Below are 20,407 nucleotides of genomic sequence, written 5' to 3'. Positions count from 1 at the left end.
CACGTTAATAGTACCTAACCTCCTTGGTACTCATAGCACGAGGTAAATAGATCATTGGTAGTCTATTTACAACAAAAATCTCTATTTACTATCCCGTAGGTAGGTACCTGGTGTGAAAGAGGTCTACTAAATATCTAAACGTCCTGTACTATATATAGCCCAACATAACTAGTGACCGACGAGATCGTCAACCAAATTTATGGACCGTCCACCCTTACATACTCACGCTTGGCAGTTCGGTGAGCCCTGCAGATTTTCACCTAAAGTCAGCAATTACTCGCGAATAGGGGTATCAATACCTATAAACGGCCTGGGAAAAAAAAAAAAAAAAGCACTCACATCCATCGACATCCTCCCTGACCGTCTGCGCCTTCTTGCACGCCGTCGCCTGGGCGGGCGTCTGCGTCTGCAGCTGCGCGCAGCGGTCGTTGCTGCAGCGGGCGTCCAGCGCGCGCTGCAGGGCGTCCCCCTTCCACCCGAACATGTAGTCCCCGTGCCACCCGTACCCCGTGCCGTCGTCCATGCTGTACACGAACGGCTGGCTGCCGTCCTCCGGCCACAGCGACGGGTCGTTGAACTCCCGCGTGTCCCACATCACCTCGTACATCACCTGCGGCAGGCGCACGGGGTGCGTCGAGGGGCACGGGGAGGAGGCCTCGAAGGAGCCGCTGGAGGGGTAGGCGACGTGGCTTTTGTGGTCGGGGCTGTCGAGGTTCTTGCCGTCCCAGCACCTACATAGGGTTTTGGTCAGCACAGTCTTCATCCCTAGTACCTGAGGTAGGTGCCTAGGCACATAGCCCGGCTAGTTAAGGGTTAAGGGTTAGGTGGGGAGGACTTACGTGGGGAATGTGATGGTGGCGCGGATGCCGCCGTCACACGTCTTCTTGGGCAGCGCGGCGGTGTCCATCTGGCTGTCGGCGCAGGGGGCGCCGCCGAAGGGGCTCTGGTCGACGTTGGTGTAGCAGCGGTGGCAGAGCTGTTTTTGCTGCCCCTGGGCTGCGCGCAGGGTCGCTTCGCCGACTAGCATTCTGAAGCCCTGTTGGAGTTCTCCAGTTAGAGGCTACTAGGTATAGGTAGGCACTAGATGAGGATATATCTAGTCTAGGTAGAGCATTTGATTCGACTTACGGGCTTGAAGGCGGTGACTTTGGTGTGCCCATCGTAGGGCGGGATGTAGTATACGGTCATGCCTTCTTCGCCTTGGAGGCCCTGGCCTAAGTGTTAGACAAACTTACTACCTACTTGGCAAAGGGGTGGGATGCTCGCATACCAGGTTGACCATCTGCTTCACCCGCTTGTACGTCCCGTTGCGGGCCTTGAAGTACAGGTTAGCCGTCCAGTAGTTGGAGAAGTCCTCGCTAAACGAGCAGGTCGTGCACGTCGATTCAGAGGGGAGGTCGTAGTCGACGGGGGCCATCGTGGCGTTAAAGGAGTCTCCGCCGACGACCTGGTGGATGTGGGGGGACTGGATGAGGCCTGGGGAAACCAGGGGGTCGACCCGTTCAACGACTAGCCTGTTCTCGTCTTAGAGGCCTGATGTTTTTTTTTGGGAGTTTTTAGGACTTGATTATCCACAGCAACGTACCTGGAACACTGGAAACGCATCATGGCTGCCTGGGCATACTGCGCTGAGACCTGCTGCGGGATCGCCGCGGCAGCTAGGAAGAGAGCCTTCCACTGCATTTTGATCTAGGAAAAATGGGCGACTGATACTGATTTATCTACGCGGGGTGGAGTGACCTATCACGATGGACTTGCGGACCTAGTGGGAGACTTGTGGAAGAAGATCAAGGGAAGGGAATCACGGGATATTATATATCTAGCCCAAGACTTTTTTCTGTTTGAGGATATCGTGGCAGGGTCGCCGGTTAAAATTGGTTAAATGGTGTTTCCGGGTTATCAAGTGCCGGGAGGACAGCGGTCGAAATGGAATTTGGCCGAACATATAATCCCCGGTGACCATCAACTATACAGAAGAGCATTTCATTGGCTAATGATAGTATATAGATACCGTAGCAGATGCAGTTGCAGATTCCACCTGTTTCTCTCGATGCGTTCTATATTAAGATACTTGAGGAGCCAGGGGTGTCGTTGGTACAGGACGGTCACACTGGCTCTCGGATAACGGGAAGAAGTGATCTGCACAGGAAGTGAGGAGACAGGAATTGACATGTGCTTCATGGATACTCGCTCCCACTTGAACCCGGTCTTGATTCATTGATGTTATAGTAGGTACTGTAAGAAACGTGGCGTTTATCTCGGGCGGGTTGGCAGACTGCAGTCTACTTATGACAAATCCCCTTTCTCGTCCCTGACCCTTTTAGTCGAACAGTAGCATACAGTGCCATCTCTTCAGTTTTACCAGACATCCCAGCCCATGTGGGGTGGGCGGCAAGATTTTAGCTTCCGAATAGCTTCATATCAACAAGCAAACTAGCTATCCCTATGTAGCAACCCCTATTACTACCGCAACCTTTACCGAGACAAACTATACAAATCAAATAAGCAGTTAATTTTTCAGCCGGATTGGTATGGCCTAGTGGTAAATCGAAGTGTTTGAAGAATAGAAAAAATATTTCAAGTTGCCATTACAACCACCACTAGGTCCTGGGGTTCGATTCCTCAGCTGGCGAATAGCTTTTCTTTTTTTTTCTTTTACTCACTGCACTTTATGTTCTGTTTGTACAGTGCTCCATCCTTTCAAGAACGCGCTTGCTCACGCGTAGAGTATATCGACAATCAATATTCGCGATGTTCTAGATCACGTCATCGGTGATATAATTTCGCCTCAAGCAATGCGAGACCAAGCAATCGCAGAAGCAAGACCTTGGAACCGGTAATTCTCCTCGCTACGCATTTGACTGTCATCAAGGGCGATGTTACCATCTTCGAAGACGTAGTCGCTAGCGTAATGGGTTGCAGAGCTCTGGGAGGATCTCTAGGTGGTGTTGTGTAAGTGGTAATGGATTTCCGTGAGGACCTCTTCGGCCGAATGACCAGTGCGAAGCCAAAGTGGGCAGGCACTTGGAACCTCCATACCGCGATTGATGGCATCGTGTAGTTCCGACGTCGATTCCAGTCTCTTGTGCAAGCTAGCCCAGCCTCCAAGCGAAAGCAACTTCTCCCAACTCGTCGACATTGCTATCGGAAACACCGGGCTAGCGCTCCAGACCGACTCGGTTCATAACATCCCGGCTCATATTCTCACAGGCGTCGAGGCCATCGGTACCATGGGAGTCCTAGGACACGGATTCAAAATATAACTGATGGACGATCCTCAACTCTCTACCGTGGAGGGAACCCTTGAGATCATTCGAGATGAATCCAGATTCGGTCCTACTCCGTGCCCAAATGCGCAACGCGAGCCCTTCATGGCGTTATATTTCAAGGCCAAAGGCGATGAACGTGATGCCTCGCGCCTCGACGACTGTGAAAGAGCTTACTATAACACGGGAATGCTGTCTCTTTCATGGTTGGCCTGCGCGCGATATGGTCACCTTAGGTACCTATGTACCTAACCTAGGTCACTTACTGTCACGTGACAGATGTGACGATGAAATAAACGCCAGTCACGTGAATGATGCTCATCCTGAATCAAGAGCTGTCAGACATCGCTAACCCCGAAGTATGGTAAGGCCGGAGCTAACAAGGCCGTTTATTGGGTCTGGTTGGTTGGAGAGTGCCACTTACATAGCTGAGTTACCTACCTATCTCTTATACAGGTGCCAGGTGCCTAGATTGGTTAGTAATCTAGGTATACAGAGACTCATCGTCGAGTCACCGCCTAGGTACGTACCTAAGGTACACGGCCCTTATAATGGTCTCATGCGATTTGCTTTTGATATCAAGCGGCATAAATATGGCCCTTGAGACGCGCGAAAATGGTTGAGAAATTCCCCTAACTACTGCCAACAACCCTTATATCTATCTACCTACACACCTACCTATGCGCCGAGTAGGTCGACTCGCATAAACAGGTATCTACCTAACATAGGTATCTCCTCAAAACACCACACCCAGCAAGACAATCTCAAACAGTCAAGCTCTCACTTCCTCCCATGCCCCCCAACCTCACAACCACATCCCAACCTCAAACCACCACCATGGACCCCTCACCCTACCCATACCCCCTACCCCCCGGCGTCCACGCCATCCCCCCCTCAGAACTCGACCTCCGCCCAGACACTTTCATCGACGCCGCCATCACACACCCGCCCCCCGTCACCTCCGCCAAAAACATCTGGTTCTTCTGGCACAGCGGCTACCTCGCCATGCACGCATACACGCGGCGCAACATCCGCGCCTGGCACCGGCGGTTTTCTCCGCACGGCTGGGCCGTCCGCGTGCTGGACCTGGTCCCGGGGTCCGCGTCGCACGTGTACCGGTTCCTTGACCCCAGCACTCCTATCACCTCCACCTCTACCTCTACCTCTACCTCTGCCACTCCAACCTTCCCAACCGCCTTCACAACCTCCACCCTTTCGGGCCCCTACGCGCCCCAGCATACCTCCGACCTCGTGCGCTTCCCGCTGCTCCTCCGCCACGGCGGCGTCTACGCCGACGTCGGGCTCCTGCAGATCGGGGACCTGGACCTGCTCTGGCGCACCACCGTCGGCGACCCCTCCTCCCCCTACGAGGTGCTCTCGTACAACATCGGCGGGGTCGGGGGTCGGAACCTGACGAATTATTTCCTGGGGGCGTTGCCGGGGAACCCCTTTTTCGAGCGGTGTCATCGGCTGCTGGTTGCGCTGTGGGAGGGGGTTGGCGACGGTGACGGTGATGGGGAAAAAAAAGGAAAGCCGAAGACCAGCACAGAGGGCATGCACCGCAACCCGCTCCTGCGCGGCGTCCCGCTCATGGGCGGCACCTTCACGATGCTCGTCGAGACCGACGATGGCGAGGAAGAGCAGTAGCAGCAAGGAAAAGGAGAGCCAAAACGGTTCAGCGCGCAGGAATCCGGCGCGAAGCTGACAGACTACATCATCCAAGGACAAGCTATGTCTCTCGTCGCCGGGCTCCTGGACACCTCCGACTCCGACGACTCGGGTGGGGGGTGGGATGGCCCGCGCTACATGGCCTCGCACGTGTACGCGATCGAGTACATGGAAGGCTCGCAGCTGATCAACCAACTCACAAACTGGGACGGGCGGCGGGCGTTCGAGCTCATGTCTCTCCCCCTTCCCCTCCCAAACTCCGGCGAAGAAGAAAGCGCAGACCAAAAACTAGCGCGGGAGATCGTGGAGACGTGTCTGCGTCGGAGCTTCGGGTTCAAGCTGGCCCACGGGATCATATTAAAGGTGTTCGAGTGCACCTTGGGATCGATGTGGAGGAGCCACGAGGGCTCGGACGATGTGCCGGGGACGTATGCGCATTGGCTGCGGCACGGGACGATATATTGGGCCCCGGACGAGCTGCCCCGCAGGTTAGAATTTCAGGTGATTGAGCCTTTTAAAAGGGGGCGGTTATTAGGATAAGTGGTTGTGATTTTATTTAGATAGATATTGTACAAAAATAGCGTAAAAATACAAGTTAAGCATTATCTATTTCACCATGCTTGTATCAAAAGTACCCAATCATAACGTTGCTAATATCATACTTATCGTAAGAATACCTATCTAAGCACCTACCCAGGAGCAACTCCTAAGCCAACCGAAATGCTTGAAGTTGAGAATTCTGGCAAATCTCAATCATACTCCCCTCCTCCATGGTCCATGTTAGGAATCTTCACCACACACGTAACCCGGCCAAAAAAAGAATCCCCTCCTCAACGCCATGAATGACACCAAACCACTTATGCTTTTCAGGGATACGGAGGATTCCCATACCCACCACCTCCCCACTGCTGGTGTCCATATGGAGGATATCCTCCTTGCTGAGGGGGTGGTGCCCCGTATTGTTGATAACCTTGCTGAGGTGGCCCCGAGGCACTGTAGTAGGACGCAGCTTCACCCTGAGGTTGAGCTCCGTATCCTTGCTGAGGATTAGGATAAGCCTGCTGGTTGTAAGATTGGTACTGAGGATCTGGCTGGGCTCCATAGCCGGCGTACGGCGGATAACTGTCGCCACCTGGGGGATTGTGCGGGGTATATCCGTAACCCGGGCTTGGCGCCGGATGTCCCGGAGAATGAGATGAGGTCGGGCGGCTCGATCCGTAACCGGATGTCGGTCGTAGCTTTTCACCACCACCCATGGCGTCGAGATCTCTCGTAGCACACTGCGACCAGAGTGATCCCGTAGGCCTACCGTGGCCTAGTTGTTCTGCTAAACCACCATCAAAGATTCCACCACCGTGCGAGTGGCCCTTCTGACTCGATAACATGTGGTTCTTGCCGTTTTTCACGGATTGAGACCCTAAAATATGGTTGATCTCGTGACGGCGCGGATGCTCGTCCGCCCACTGACGCACCGTATTGAACATGTCACGTTGAATCTCAACACGCTCGTTTCGGAGAGCTGGGTGGTGGAAAGCATGCAAGACGTCACTCACAACCTCGTCAACGGGAATGCCGGGATTATCCCAGGCATAGAGGATGCGTCTGTAAAAGATGTCAGGTGTCAGCAATACGAGATAGAAAATAGTCTGAAGTGAGAAGTGAGAACCAAAAGGTGCAGTTAACAGGTACTTACGGTACGGCATATTTAAGGATTGTTGCAGCAACTCTGCCGGCGCAAGGGTTTAGGACATTGGTGAAGTGGTCCTTGGAGAGCATGGAGTGCGTTGGATCCGTGCAGTGGGGGTTCTTCCACGGCTCGAGTTGTGACTTCGCGCTTGCACTAATGACACCCGACGATCCGTCCTTCAATGCATTGGTGACGGCATTTATAATGGGCCTAATAAATGGCGCTAGCAGACCAAGGACGAATGCGGTCAAGGTCTCGCTTATGTGCTCGAGAAGACTCTCCAGGCCGGGGATCTTGGCAATGCCCCTATTGATCGACTTTACGATCTTGTCGCGGAACTGCAAGATGGGGTATACCTGTTTCGAGACCTTCACGGGGTCAAAATTCTCGCTCATACCAGGCACGATATTGGCATTGTCGCGTGTGCCAGAGTACATATCTTCCCGCTCATTCCGCCTCTCCTGCTCCTCGGCCATCCTTCTAAGATCGCGCGCCTCTGAAGCCATTCCACCTCCAATGCCCGGCAATTGACCGATTAGGGAGATGAAATCGCCCGCAGAACCGCCGCCTATGCTACTTCCAAACCCGCGCGTGCCGCTGCTGCTGCCAGACGGTCCCGAGCTCGAGCTCTTTTCTGAATTCTTCAAAGCAATATCCAATTGGTCGACCTCGGACTGTGTGAAGTGATCATTGGCCTCGCCCAAGACGGAATGCAAGAAATCGACGCCACCAAAAGTTCCCGTAACGATAGGGTAGACCCGTTTACCACGCAGGTTGATCTCAGCATCCGTACCACAATGGGGGAAGACTTCGTGGTAACCTAGCTCTCGTAGTGCTAGCTCACAGTAGTTGCTGTGAGCGCTGAAGTCTTCCATGCAGTGGAGGGATTGGCCCAGACATCTTAGAGCTTCGCAGAGATCCTCCTCTTTCCCTCTGCCGTGAGACCCATGGCAGTAGAGTCTACCAAAGTGCACACTCCGGCCGATGCTGAATCGGAGGTATCCGGCGCTAGTAGCCCAACTTCCTTGCTCATTGGCGATATAATTTTTCATACCAGTTTGCGGGTCAATCTCTGTTTCAATCGGCAAGACAGGCCCACGAAGCCGTTTATCATATGTCCTAGCGTCTTCACCATCGGCATAGCCCAGGGGGTTGTCAATGTGTTCCTCTGGCCTATAAACGCCCAGGCGCTCCTCAGTGACCTCAAACTCCTCCGTGGCGTAGCCATTGGCGAGGAAAGAGAGAACCCAAACTAAGACACGGATGGTGGCGGCATTCACTCCTTTGACGCTACCGACGTCGATGGCTTGAGAGTAATCTCGGAGCCAGTTTCCAAAGTAGGTACGCTGCACTAGTAAAGTGGTCCACTTCTTTCCGTGGAGAAAAGCGATGGTCTTGAGCGTATCCTCGATGTCGCCGTGACGCCAATTGTGACCTTCGACCTGAGCAATGGAAGGGATGTTACCAGCACCGAAGGCGTCAGCCTTTCCGGGCATGACAACTAGGACAATAGCAGCTACTAGCAGCAAGCTGCTGAATCCTAGAGGTGAGGACGGCATGGTGTATGCCTTGGCCGTGATAGACCTCTCAATCTAGGGGATGATTTACGAGACGATGGATTGATGATTCTTCGGATTTAGGACGTAGGTAGTTATGGTAACGTTGTTTGCTGACGTTTAGTTTTGTTTGGTGTGTTTGGTGTGTTTGGTGTAGATTAGATGGATGGATGCATTAAGAAATCAAGTGAATTAAGGGAATAAGACGAAAAATGAATGGCGGGGTAGGTAAGAAAGTTGAAGGATGACTGGTATTACACATGTACTGTTATGTATTGTACTATGTAAGTACATACAATGCCGATCTAAGCGGATAGCTGTGCAAGTACTTGGCGACTACATTACTAGGTATGTAGGTATTATACTCCAGAGTCAGGTGCACTATGTACATGTACTAATAAGTAACATTGAACTTGGAAGTTTATAAACCAGTAACTACATATGTACCTAGTAAATACTATAAAATCATACCGAAAAAGAAGAAAACCAGTCTAGGTCAAGTCCGTCGGTGAAAAGAGAAGATAAAACCATGTTCATTACTCATTGCCCTTTTTTACACCTTTTCTTCTTCTTCTTCTTTCCCTCTTTTCGTCATCAAATGTGCGGCGGGCATACCTATTACCTAGTGGATATACCTACCTATTTAGTGTGAGCTGAATGTTGCCTTCCGGCCCTCTGAAGCCTCAAACAGGTCCATTTGCCACATTTCTTGGCCTCTTTGTCAGTCGATTATGTGATTACCTATGTCCTCAGCTGCGCCACCTTTTGCATCCCAAGCCACTACCATATACCAGTATGAAGTCATGTCTTGCGTATGCTCATCTATACCTGCGTCAACGCTTACTACCCATTCCAGTTTACCAGCCTACCTCGGCATAGGAAGTGGCCTCTATGCATACCTAGGTACGTAGTGCAGTTTAGCATTAGACCTGCTATAACCGGCCGAAAAACCTCATAGGGCAGATCTAGAAAGGGTAGACGATGCATGCAGATGCAGCCTTACCACCCAACACGGTTAGACTTGATCGGTCAGTGGTGGAGGCTCCGGCAGCGACTCCAACCTTTCCACTCCTTCCATTGGCTCCAGAACTTTTATAGCTTAGGTACAACTTACATAGGGACTTACTGGTAGCCATTCAGTTCACTAATCCACCATACACCCAACTTCCGATATTGCTTTTATAGGTACCGTACATATGTGTGTGTGTGTGTGTGTGTGTGTGTGTGTAGGTAGGTGTAGGTCGGTACCCATCTCTCTCAACTACCCCAACAACTTCTTTCCGTCCGGGAACTACACTTAATCTGAGAATCATCATCCATAAACGGGAATCTCCCTTCACCTAAAATGATAGGAGGATTTCGTCAACACATGGGTTCTATTTCTAGCTGCTGACGAGCCGCCGTGGGGGGAAGGGGAAGAGGGAAGCGGATCTGATCTTCTTACGAGAGACGGGTTCGGTGGACGATTTTGGAATCTAGTGTGATACTTTGGCACTACTATATTCCGAATGAGATAGTTGATGTCGCCACTCCGCCCTACAGATACCGAAATTGTCCTTTGCCTCGGTGATTTGCATACCTAAATGCTGATACGCATAGGACATGGCGAATGCATACCTCCTTACCTCCCTACCTGCCCACCTCCTAGGCCAGTGCCTCCCCATCAAGGTAGGCAGGTACTGGATAACCATATGTCGACGCGGACAGGTGTGTGACCACGGGGTTAACGCCCTAGCAGGAGCACCCGGTCCGAATACGAACCCCCTTTTCATTTTCAGCGGTTCACCGTTTCCCGCAACGAGAACGCAATTGTATTAGATAATTTCGGAGGACACGGGATACGAAAGACATCCCTTGCATCTGGATATATCGGGATCGAGCTCGAGGCTGCCTGGAACCTGCCAACGAAACAATCTGGGCCAATATGATGCGAGTGAGGCGTCATTCCCGATACGAGGCTAGCGCAACCTCGAACAATTACATGCATGCATATCAATACCAAGCCTGACGAACGACCAACCCTCAGGTCAGTGCTTCATCTCCGCGATATTCGCGGGGAAGCTGGCTAGGTACGAAGCACGACGGTAAGAGGAGTGGGCTTTAATCCGCACACCCTGTTACCAAAGGTCATAGCTCAAGCTCGAAACATACCGGTCAACTTGGACATGGCCTCTGTGGTGGCTGACCAACCCGAAGGATTCCAGCACTGCAGAAGCGTAGGTTCAACGAAATCCTGGGGACGCGGGGCCTCCAAGGTAGTGAGCAGGTGCCTCGACGGAAATTCGTCACTTAACGCCGTTTATCACGTCCCCTCACCGGGCGTTGATTCAGGATTTATTGAATGTCGACCCGTCTCGGAGTACAGCGCATCCAAGCAATTCTAGCAGTGGGATGGATTTAGTAGTCACGGCAAAATGTACAGGTAAACCACAATCTACGCGCCGGGGAACTTTGGAAACTATGTGGTCGAATATCAGCTTGTGATAAGTCTCTGTTTGATTATGATGGCGAGATTAGCTATCTGCCACAATCTTATTGGCTTGGCTACTGACGACCACGCAAAGTGTAGCTCTCGGTGAAACTGAGTCGATGCGACATTGTAACTAACTGCATATCATGAGTTGTCGTAAACTCCTTGACTCCTGTGGCAGATTGATAGGTTACTGATAACCTATTGCTTCATAGTGGTGGAGGCGGTGCGTCCTGAGTATGCGAATCGCAGGAGTAACAAACCTATCAACTACACCACCCAGACGAAGAGACGAGAAGGCAATTTCATTCGGGCCTAGGTGAACAGCAATATAATTTGCATCAGCAACCTACCGCGACCATGGTTCTGGAATTTTTGTCCGCCAAATGGCGGTGGCTTCGGCCCTGTAGCTTATTACAGGCCTATTCCCGCATTGGAAGATTACTCTTTTGCACAGCTACATGCCATCGGCGCCATCCGGCGGCTCAAATGTACGCAACGAGGCTCTCTTTGACGAACTAAGTCTGTGCCGTTAGGCCTCGCCGTTGGATGCAGGTAGTTGCTAGCTTGTAACGCCATCGTTTTAGATCATCCCCGACACCAACGATAGTAACGGTAGCAATAATTCCCGTAGCTTACAGATAAAATCATACTATTGTTTGGAAATCACTACTTGTGTACCGCAAGTGAGTCAAGCCTGCTCCTCGTTCGCCGCCATTCCTTCTGCGCAGGCGGTGCCTAGCCCAGGTTATACCACTCGGTGCCTAAGCGAGCGTATGACATGCAGAAGAAGCTTGTCAGTACTAGTTAGGAATGGCTACATGCGGCGACCAAGAGTGACAGCCGATATGCGGTAGCATGTCCGCCATTTCGGGAGAATAAGGAGGTAGCAGCTGGCCGATCCTGATGTCGTGTAAATCATGATTCACCGCCTCGAGACAGATTCTGCTCGATAAGCATATCTGATGACTCTTGTGGGGATATATGATATTTTGAAATGTGGGCGAGCTTTACGCGAGAAAATGACGATCGTACGAGCAGGTACCGATGACAAAGCTTGGTGATGCGTTCGAAAATAGGCATTATATAATACGGAGAAGCGCGGGCGAGTCGGAGGTATGGAGGCCAGTGGCCGGGATCGGTGAGCATTCTGCGATGACCTCAACCGGATGCCCTACGACATGTAATCATCATCATATACATCGCGTAGCTAGTGAACAACTTGTTCTATCCTCTTCGAGAGTGAAATAGCGCAATGAGCACTTCCGAAGTTGGTGTTATCGAGCAATATCGCGCTATGGCAATCCTTTACCAAGGCCTATGAGACATTGGTTGTGATACGGACGAGGAGGCGGCCGTGAGAGAAGCTGCGGAGGAGTGGGTCAGGGAACGACTTGGTCTCACTGAATATTTGACAACGATAGGTATCTGGCCCTGCTACGTACAAGGCCGGCGAATAACCAGGGGGGGGGCGTGTATTCTTTTTCTCGGTCAGCCGTAGAACGCCTGTGGAACGATTCAGGGTAGTAATTTCGTAGTGGCTCGGCTGAAGTGTACTTCTGTGATGTAACGGCGCGGCTCTTGAAAGAGGCGGATGTATAGTCTGCTGACAATAATCTCTTGGCCCACTTTGTAGCCCTACAAGGCGATGAGCTGCGAGGTTCGAAGTGTAACCTATAGTCCTCGTTGGAGTAGGGTTCTATAAGGAGCAGGGTCCTATGCAGTGATAGCCATTCCGCGTGATCTAGACGAGCCAACATAGATCCAGTCAGCACTTTACTAGACAGTACTGCCGTCCGCCTTGCTGAGTAGTTCTCCTTCTTACCCCGCCCGATCAAAAGAGACTTAGGTAGATACGTACATACGAAAATAGGCATCCGGAGAAATGCAGTCAGAGTTCGAAAAGGACTTCCATGCGCGGCCGGGAATTTTGGTGTTGTAGCTCCTTGCTCAACGCCGAAAGGGGCGGTGCTCGCGGAGACAAGTAAAGACAACTATGGAGCCCGGAAAGGACACTGCCTGGGTAGGTAGGAACATATAAGGGGCTTCAACGCCCAGGTATCAGAACTAGTTTGATCAGACAATCCACAGAACAATCTCATCCCTCAGACACTTGTCTTCTCTGCCTCGATTATAACACAAGAACACTTGCTCTATATTCCATATCCTTCACGAAGCACTCGCTCGTCGCGAAAACAAATCGTACCAACAACTTCCTATATATCATCACTATTCAAAATGCCACTCACTCTTTGGAGAGACATTTCGCCCGTTGGCCAAACCCTTCGACAACCTACTAGCAAATCTCCACATGTGCTGGTAGTTGGTGGAGGTGTCACTGGACTGATATCGTAAGTCGAAATTTGAACCCCCTTTTTCAAGCAGAGCCATTCAAGGGGCCCCCACCACACATACCAACCTATTGAGTTACAAGGCAGTGTACTGACTTTAGTGATTTAGATCTTGGGTGCTTCTCGACCGAGGTTACCGCGTTACCATCGTTAGCAGCGCATGGGCCAACGACGAACAACGTTTGACATCCCAGATAGCCGGTGCTCTCTGGGAATTCCCGCCGGCTGTTTGCGGTCAACACACAGACAAGATCTCTCTTGCCCACTCGAAGCATTGGTCAATGACTTCATACCACATCTGGGATGGAATTGCGTCCATCCCCGCTCTGAGCGAAGCGTCCGGCGTGCGCATGATGCCATCGGACTTTTTCTTTCCTGATCCCGTAGACAGCGACAAGAGCCAAGTTACCAAGATGACCGAGATCATGGCTAGCGGGGTGAAGGGCTTCTACAGGGGAGCGGACATAATGGATGAAAGGGGAATTGACCCATCATACGGAGCCGTTGATGCATACGAGCTTATGGCCCCGGTCATCGATACCGACAAGGCCATGGGGTGGCTGATGGAGCTCGTCGAGAGCAAGGGAGCCAACCTTGTTACCGAAACGATCCAGGATGACCTTGTCGAGATCGAGGACTCACTACGGGCCCGCTTTGAAGCCGATGTCATCGTCAACTGCACCGGCATGCAAGGGCAAGTACTCGCCGGCGACGAGAGTGTCTATCCCATCAGGGGTGGTCTCATTCGAGTCATCAACGACGGGTCGGACTTCCCGAAGGTGGAAGCAGCTCTGACCATCACGGCAGACGCGGCTCACTCCACTAACGAAATCATCTTCCTCGTACCTAGGAATGACAATATTCTCTGTAAGCATCCCACTTTTAGTCTGAGATGACTATTCTTATTGAGATGGTGCTTAAACCCGAGGAACGGCCTTGAGTCATTTGGCGAAAGACTTGATTTGACGTCGAGTCGAATTTTCTTTTGTCCATTGCTAATCTGATATGAAATCTGAGTCGCTGACTGTTGATCTGCAGTGATCGGCGGTATAACCGAGCCGCATGAGTGGAATCTGGACCTGACACTAGACACGCCTATCATTCGCCGGATGCGGGAGAGGTGCGAGAAATTCCTGCCTGGCTTAGAAAACGCACGCCTCGACCCCGAGTATCCGCTGGCGCAAGGTCTACGCCCTTTCCGAGGCCATAATGTGAGAGTTGAGCGCGAGCTTCGTCGAACGGGAAGCCGTATCGTACATTCCTATGGGCACGGTGGAGCTGGCTGGAGTCTGTCATTTGGTTGTGCTCAAGACGTCGCGATGCTGGTAGACGAGGCCCTCGATGGTATCCCAGCTCGACCTATGAGCGAGACTGTCTTCGAGAGAAAATCAGGGGGTTTCCAAAGGCCCCACCAACAACGCTGATGATTCCAAGCCATTTGATTCGCCAATGAGGCTTTCCTTCATGCACGTTATTTCTTCCGTCATTTTCTATGGGCGGTGGGGTTTTCTTGGGGAGGGGGGGAGGAGGCTCGGCGTAACAAGTCTACAGATGGTGTTCTTTTGCTTTCTTTCACCACAACTATAGGATAAATAACTAGTATGACTCGATCTTACATAGAGAATAAACGGCGAGTGATAAAGATGACAACAATAGGAGAACATCTAGCGGTGACAGTACCTGTGTCTGACCACCATCTCAGGTTAGGACGAATAAAAAACGAGCAACTTGCAGAGAAGGCCACTCAAAAGGGTAGTAGAGATCACTCCTATGCCTAGCCAAAGTTGTTGCTTGAATGATTGAGGCTGACAATCCTTGTCTTGTAACCTAGTAACAAGGAGATATGTATAGCATACGCTACTATGTATGTATAAGACTTGGGTATGTAGTACACATCGGGCTGCGAGGCTGTTACTCGGTATCCCAATAGGGTAGACATATAGGTAGATAGCAGGTACCTGCAGCACAACGCGCACGCCAGGACATCAATTGATGCACTTGCTCGCGGCATTTGTCTTACTGTAGAGAAGTCTGCATTAGTAAGGATGAGACTGGGAACACGTGTCTACTGAACACAAGAGTCATGTTGCCAGCCGTTATTTTCAGCAAGCCTCTCTTCCTAGAAGAAAGGGGAGCCGAGAGAGACATCCGGAGGTTACCCCGCGGAAATGTGGGAAAAGAGAAGTAGATTCTCGTAAAATATTGCAATGGAGGAACATTGAAGGTCAAGCAAGTACTTCATATGTGCACCTCAGTGACCTCACATTCGGGGATACCGTAAAGAAAACGACCATGGTACATAGATGGGTAGTAGTAGGTATGGAATCGAAGAGCTTAGAATAAGCTTTGCGGTGAGAAATATCTTGTGAAAGCAGGTTGGCGTCATTTGTGTTATCTAACGAGGTATTTTAAAGCGAGCATATTCTCTCCTCTCGTAATAACTTCCAATGGAGTTGAAACTTGGAAGCCTTGAACCATGAACTTGAAGTTGTTTGTGCATAAAGGAACCGAAGGCTTTCGAGGGATCCCGGAACCTCGAACAAGTCAGTGTTCGGAGCAGGATAATCCGAGTCACCGATCCTATGTGATTGGCTCGTCATATTAACTACGACACTTTTAAGTTTACATAAGTAAACTTTAAAGGCATAACTAGGTAGGTACATGTACCTAGCCGGCCTCCGTGGACCGTGACCCGCATAGTACTAGGCCGTACTTGTACATGAGTCCCGATTTATGGGGATGCATAATGCCGTATTGTCCAGGTACATATGTATATCTGAGATCTACCTATGTACCTAGGGCTACCAGTCGTATACTCCTATTAGGTAACGTTTAGTCCATCGTGATCACTGCCACCGTGCATCCTGAATCCTGACAACTACGACGATAGTCAAAACTATGTACGACCAAGTCAGTGAAATCTTTCTATCACGAGATATTTCGGTAAATATTTCGGTAGGTGTAGCTATTTTGAAGAGACTAAGCAAGGACAATGCACCAAGTTAAAGACACGGAAATATCAATAGCAGACTACTAAACAGCCGAGTTCATCTTGATGATAGCCTTAAGCTAAGTAGCTATTTTTGACGAAGCCATCCAACAACTCCAATCAAAACCCTGGTATGACCACCGGAACGCCGCCCTCCATGATTCCAAGCATCGCACTTTTACTGGTATAGTACAGTAGAAGAAAAAGCATATACGATGTCTATGAGGACTTTGCCTTCTTTGACTTCTTACTCTTCTTCTCTGAGCCATCCTCAGTGTGCTTTCGCTTCTTGCTGGAACTTTCAGCCTCAGACCCAGAAGCCTTGGCTTCTGCCTTCTTCAGTTTCTTCAACTCCTTCTTGCTGATAACTTGCGGCGTTCCATCGGCATTCAGCTTAACATCTCCACGCTCGTACTTGCGCTTGAACTTGGTTACTGAGATACCGGCCCCCTCTGCGAGGCGGGTGTAGTCAGCTTCAGACAGCTTAGAGGGGGTTCCTTGGGGGGCCCCATTAGCACCCTTCTTGCTCTTCTCTTTCTTTGCCGAATGCTTCTTCTCGGATGTCTTTGCTTCCTTCGGAGTCGTCTTTGATTTGGCTACTCCTTTATTAGTTCATGTATTTTGCATTTGAAAGAGAACATTACTCACCACTTTCTGCACCGTTCATTTCGACGTCAGAATCATCATCAGACTCCTCCTCACTCTCTGCATCGCCCATCGGAGTATCCTCAACCTCCTGTATTAAGGGCTTGTTTGGTGTCTTCTTGACAGAGGTAGGTACAGCGTCCGCATCAGCATTGTAGTTTCGTGTTGGTAAGACTTGGAACTTGGAGGGGGTTGCGCCATTTGGTGCAATCTTTGCACCCTTGGATATCAATGGCTTGCCTTCCATCTTGCGCAGCTTGTCCTCGAGCACCGCACGAAGTCTAATACCCATATCGGCTCTTTCCTCGTCATCGACCATGATATCGGCACCGTCGGCGCCCTCGTTGCTAAGTTCAGAAAGTGCGTCTACACGCAGGCATAGAGCAGCCTTGGCAGATAGCGTACGGGCGATCTTGCCCTTATTCCTGCCAGTAGCCTGTCCAACCAGAGACGAATGGTAGATGAGACCATATTTGGGAGTGTCATGTTTGGTTTTCAGGGCGCGGAATAAAGCTTTCTCCGCACCTAGAATCTGAATTGTACTACCAGGGCTCTTAGCTAGCTTCAGAAGGGAGCCAGTATGCGCGATAAGACGAGCACCGACAAGTTCGCCTATTAACTCTGTCAAGTTGGGGGCAATGGCCTTCATGCGAGACGTCAAGTATTGCGAGAGCTGTTGTCGGTACTCTGTGAAACTGATGACTTGCTCGGCAAGGAGCTTGATGTTTTCGAGATCAAAATCTAGAATCTCAGTACCCATACTGACTTCGGCAGCAGCCTTCACTCGAGCTTCAAGATCTTCTGGTAGGATTTCAGAAAAGTCGGTGTTAGGGGCATTTTCCCTGAGTCCCATAGTTATGATGATGCGAGCATAGGCAAGGTTGTCCTGGACGATGCGATCAAGCTCGGGAAAATGCCAGCCATACCATTCCTTGACACGCATAGCGTAGTTGTTCAACTCCTTGTCTAGATCGTCGAGGAGTTTAATAGCTTGGACAATCATGACATCAACCTTGTCCGGAGAGAACTTGAGCTTGTGGCGAGAGATGGAATGAGACAAGGCAAGAGCCATGTTCCCCAGGTAATCACTTTCCAGTTCGGGGAAAAGCTCGGGTAGATAAGTCTTGATGGCGCGGAAGAGTTCATTGGTAGATGAATCGGACACGGGAGTGATGTTCAACTGGGGTAAAAAGTTGATCGCTGCACCAAGTTTCGGATCAGCGACAGCAAGCGATGCCTTTCGTTCTTCCTTAATGTCGTCCAAGAGTGTTTGTAGCATCGGGGTGACTTTGCCTTCAGTCAGGGCCGTGTATTCACCCAAGGCTTGAGCCGAATCTTCGAACTTAACCATCTTCTTAAGCGATAGCCTAGGTAAAATTGAATGAGTGCGTTATTCTTGACCATTGGATAGCAATTAGTTGGGATGAACTTACATGGAATTGATGGCTTCAGCAGTAGATAGCTGCTTCTCAATATCATCTCGCGACAACAACTTCTTGTCCTTTGCCTTGAACAGGCCGTAGCTATTATGATCGCGTTAGTTTGGTCTAGGTATGGAATCAAAGTCAAAATCAGAACAGGAAAGAAAGTACTCACCCCGCAGGCGTCTCTGCAAGAACGAAGAGAGGCATTATTGCAGGATAATTAATAACTGTATTTGTGAATAGTTCCTGCACAGCTCTCTTCGTGGCGCGGATGGGCTTGTGTTTTTATGAGAAAAGTTGAGAAGAGTGGAAGCTTTGCTACTTCTTTACTTGTGTAAAATTTTATTCGAACTTTCCCTCTAAGAAAAAAAAAAGAAGAGGGAAGCTACTGCATAAAAGTGGAGAAATCAACTGTGGGCGCCACTCAAAACCTTTTCTTTTTTTTTTCTTACTTCGCTAAAAAGATACTATCTTGATAATTGAAAGTTTATTTCTTATCATCGGTTTATCAGTTATATTCAAATAAGCCCTATAATATGACCTCAAACATTCGAGACCTTGGAAGCTTAACTAGTTATGTCTGTTTGAGTTACAGCGCATAACAACTGGAACACTACCTAATTAACTACTACTACGTACTAGTTGGTATCAACCAACAAAACATCATCCTTTACATAAGAGCTTCTTTTCTATACAATACCCATCATCCATACTATACATATCAGCCAAAATGGAGGGACTCTTTTTTAACGTCAACAATGGGTAAGTAGTCTACTTACTGTTATTGATAAATAGATAACGGCTAGCTAAAGTCTTTCAAACAGTTACATTGAAGGCATTGTACGCGGATATAGAAATGGTCTTCTCACCGGCGCCAACTACACCAACCTAACGCAATGCGAGACCATTGATGGTATACACTCTACATCCATAAGTAATGCGTGGTGGAGTTGCTAATATACCCAACTAGATCTCAAGCTGCAACTCGGCCCTGCCTATGGAGATTTCCTCGGCTCCCTCCCCCCGAATCCCTCGACTTCGAGTCTCGCCACCAAAACCACAGACAAGCTTGTCTCCGAATTCCGCTACGTCCGCGCGAATGCCGTTGGGTCTCTGGCCCAATTCCTCGACTACTTGACGTATGGATACATGATCGACAATGTAGCTCTACTCATCACGGGCACGCTACACGAACGGGACACGCGCGAACTACTGGACCGGTGCCATCCGTTGGGCTGGTTCGAGACCATGCCCGTGCTCTGCGTTGCTACCAACATCGAGGAGCTATACAACAGCGTGCTGATAGAGACGCCGCTAGCCCCCTATTTCAAGGGCAGCCTCAGCCATCAGGATTTAGATGAGCTCAACATTGAGATTGTCCGCAACACCCTCTACAAAAACTACCTCGAAGACTTTTACAACTTTGTCAACACTCACCCTGACATGGCCGGTACGCCCACCTCCGAAGTCATGACCGAAATTCTCGAGTTTGAGGCCGACCGCCGCGCCATCAATATCACCCTCAACTCCTTCGGCACCGAGCTGAGCAAGGCCGATCGGAAGAAGCTCTACCCTAGCTTCGGCCGCCTGTACCCCGAGGGCACTCTGATGCTATCGAGATCGGACGACTTTGAAGGCGTCAGGTTAGCGGTCGACGGTGTCTCCGATTACAAGAGTTTCTTCGATGCCGCGGGACTAGGCGGTGGCCCGACAGGGCCCGGTAACATGGCCGGCGGCGCCGGTGGCAACGACAGGAGCCTTGAGGATATGTTCTACCAGAAGGAAATGGAGATCTCCAAGAATGCCTTCACGAGACAATTCACATACGCCATCGTATACGCGTGGGTGAAACTAAGGGAGCAAGTAAGTTTTAACTGCTTAACCATCACCCCCTTTGCAACCTAATCTAGATCAACATCTCTAACGTTTACGTAGGAAATCCGTAACATCACGTGGATCGCCGAATGCATAGCGCAGAACCAGAAGGAGAGGATTGGGAACTACATCAGTGTATTCTGATTCATTTTGACCTGCCTACGCATAATGTCGTCGTCGTGCTCAAACAAAACTTCTGTAGAATTAATGGATGGGATACCAGGGAATTGCATTCAGAGCTGTGCTTGTTATTCGTGGGAAGTTACTTCTTTCTGTTTTTCGTTTCCCTTTTTATCAAAAGGCGCCGGGCTTACATGCCGAATGCTGAATGGACAGACCACTTTTAGAGCACTCACGTCTCTCCCTCCTCCTCCCCCTTCCCTCCCCCTTTCGAAGGGTTGCTTGCTTTACTGCTTTGCTTTTCAGGTGTTGTGTTGCGTTGCGTTTGTCGAAATTTGTACATAAGCACTTGATAT

At 50.2% G+C, this 20,407-nt stretch overlaps 8 protein-coding genes across 8 annotated transcripts; 4 read left to right on the top strand and 4 right to left on the bottom strand.

Moving 5' to 3' along the window:
* Positions 1-214: 214 nt before the first annotated feature.
* GGS25DRAFT_519612 (uncharacterized protein) lies at positions 215-1,683 on the bottom strand (the record flags this gene model as incomplete). Its single annotated transcript, XM_049263740.1, has 6 exons — positions 215-246; positions 340-731; positions 840-1,036; positions 1,129-1,209; positions 1,271-1,514; positions 1,586-1,683. The coding sequence occupies 6 exons, from the start codon at positions 1,681-1,683 to the stop codon at positions 215-217; spliced, it is 1,044 nt and encodes a 347-aa protein (XP_049119079.1).
* Positions 1,684-3,502: 1,819 nt separating this feature from the next.
* GGS25DRAFT_482254 (uncharacterized protein) lies at positions 3,503-5,536 on the top strand. Its single transcript, XM_049260258.1, has one exon. The coding sequence runs from the start codon at positions 4,059-4,061 to the stop codon at positions 4,911-4,913; it is 855 nt and encodes a 284-aa protein (XP_049119077.1). The 5' UTR covers positions 3,503-4,058; the 3' UTR covers positions 4,914-5,536.
* On the top strand, positions 4,998-5,474 carry GGS25DRAFT_519609 (uncharacterized protein; the record flags this gene model as incomplete). Its single annotated transcript, XM_049263739.1, has 1 exon — positions 4,998-5,474. One exon carries the CDS (start codon positions 4,998-5,000, stop codon positions 5,472-5,474), a length of 477 nt encoding a protein of 158 aa, XP_049119078.1.
* On the bottom strand, positions 5,537-8,487 carry GGS25DRAFT_482253 (heterokaryon incompatibility Het-C). The gene is made up of 2 exons (XM_049260257.1): positions 6,628-8,487; positions 5,537-6,536 (listed from the first exon to the last, which is right to left on the bottom strand). Exons 1-2 carry the CDS (start codon positions 8,178-8,180, stop codon positions 5,801-5,803), a joined length of 2,289 nt encoding a protein of 762 aa, XP_049119076.1. The 5' UTR covers positions 8,181-8,487; the 3' UTR covers positions 5,537-5,800.
* A 3,800-nt stretch (positions 8,488-12,287) lies between these two features.
* On the top strand, positions 12,288-14,559 carry GGS25DRAFT_190277 (FAD dependent oxidoreductase). The gene is made up of 4 exons (XM_049256704.1): positions 12,288-12,405; positions 12,513-12,998; positions 13,108-13,865; positions 14,037-14,559. The coding sequence occupies exons 2-4, from the start codon at positions 12,886-12,888 to the stop codon at positions 14,420-14,422; spliced, it is 1,257 nt and encodes a 418-aa protein (XP_049119075.1). The 5' UTR covers positions 12,288-12,405; positions 12,513-12,885; the 3' UTR covers positions 14,423-14,559.
* On the bottom strand, positions 14,390-15,496 carry GGS25DRAFT_482250 (uncharacterized protein). Its single transcript, XM_049260256.1, has one exon. It carries the CDS (start codon positions 15,007-15,009, stop codon positions 14,773-14,775), a length of 237 nt encoding a protein of 78 aa, XP_049119074.1. The 5' UTR covers positions 15,010-15,496; the 3' UTR covers positions 14,390-14,772.
* A 424-nt stretch (positions 15,497-15,920) lies between these two features.
* GGS25DRAFT_482248 (nucleolar protein Nop5) lies at positions 15,921-18,430 on the bottom strand. Its single transcript, XM_049260255.1, has 4 exons — positions 18,229-18,430; positions 18,066-18,155; positions 16,636-17,999; positions 15,921-16,583 (listed from the first exon to the last, which is right to left on the bottom strand). The coding sequence occupies exons 1-4, from the start codon at positions 18,261-18,263 to the stop codon at positions 16,207-16,209; spliced, it is 1,866 nt and encodes a 621-aa protein (XP_049119073.1). The 5' UTR covers positions 18,264-18,430; the 3' UTR covers positions 15,921-16,206.
* A 356-nt stretch (positions 18,431-18,786) lies between these two features.
* Positions 18,787-20,075, top strand: GGS25DRAFT_513468 (vacuolar ATP synthase subunit D1; the record flags this gene model as incomplete). Its single annotated transcript, XM_049262882.1, has 4 exons — positions 18,787-18,818; positions 18,881-18,969; positions 19,027-19,919; positions 19,992-20,075. 4 exons carry the CDS (start codon positions 18,787-18,789, stop codon positions 20,073-20,075), a joined length of 1,098 nt encoding a protein of 365 aa, XP_049119072.1.
* Between the last annotated feature and the right edge of the window lie 332 nt (positions 20,076-20,407).

Source organism: Hypoxylon fragiforme (genome assembly GCF_022984875.1).
Source record: "Hypoxylon fragiforme strain CBS 206.31 chromosome Unknown GGS25scaffold_3, whole genome shotgun sequence".
NCBI lineage: Eukaryota > Fungi > Ascomycota > Sordariomycetes > Xylariales > Hypoxylaceae > Hypoxylon > Hypoxylon fragiforme.
Note: the sequence above shows the minus strand (reverse complement) of the source record. Positions and strands in the feature narration are given on the sequence as shown.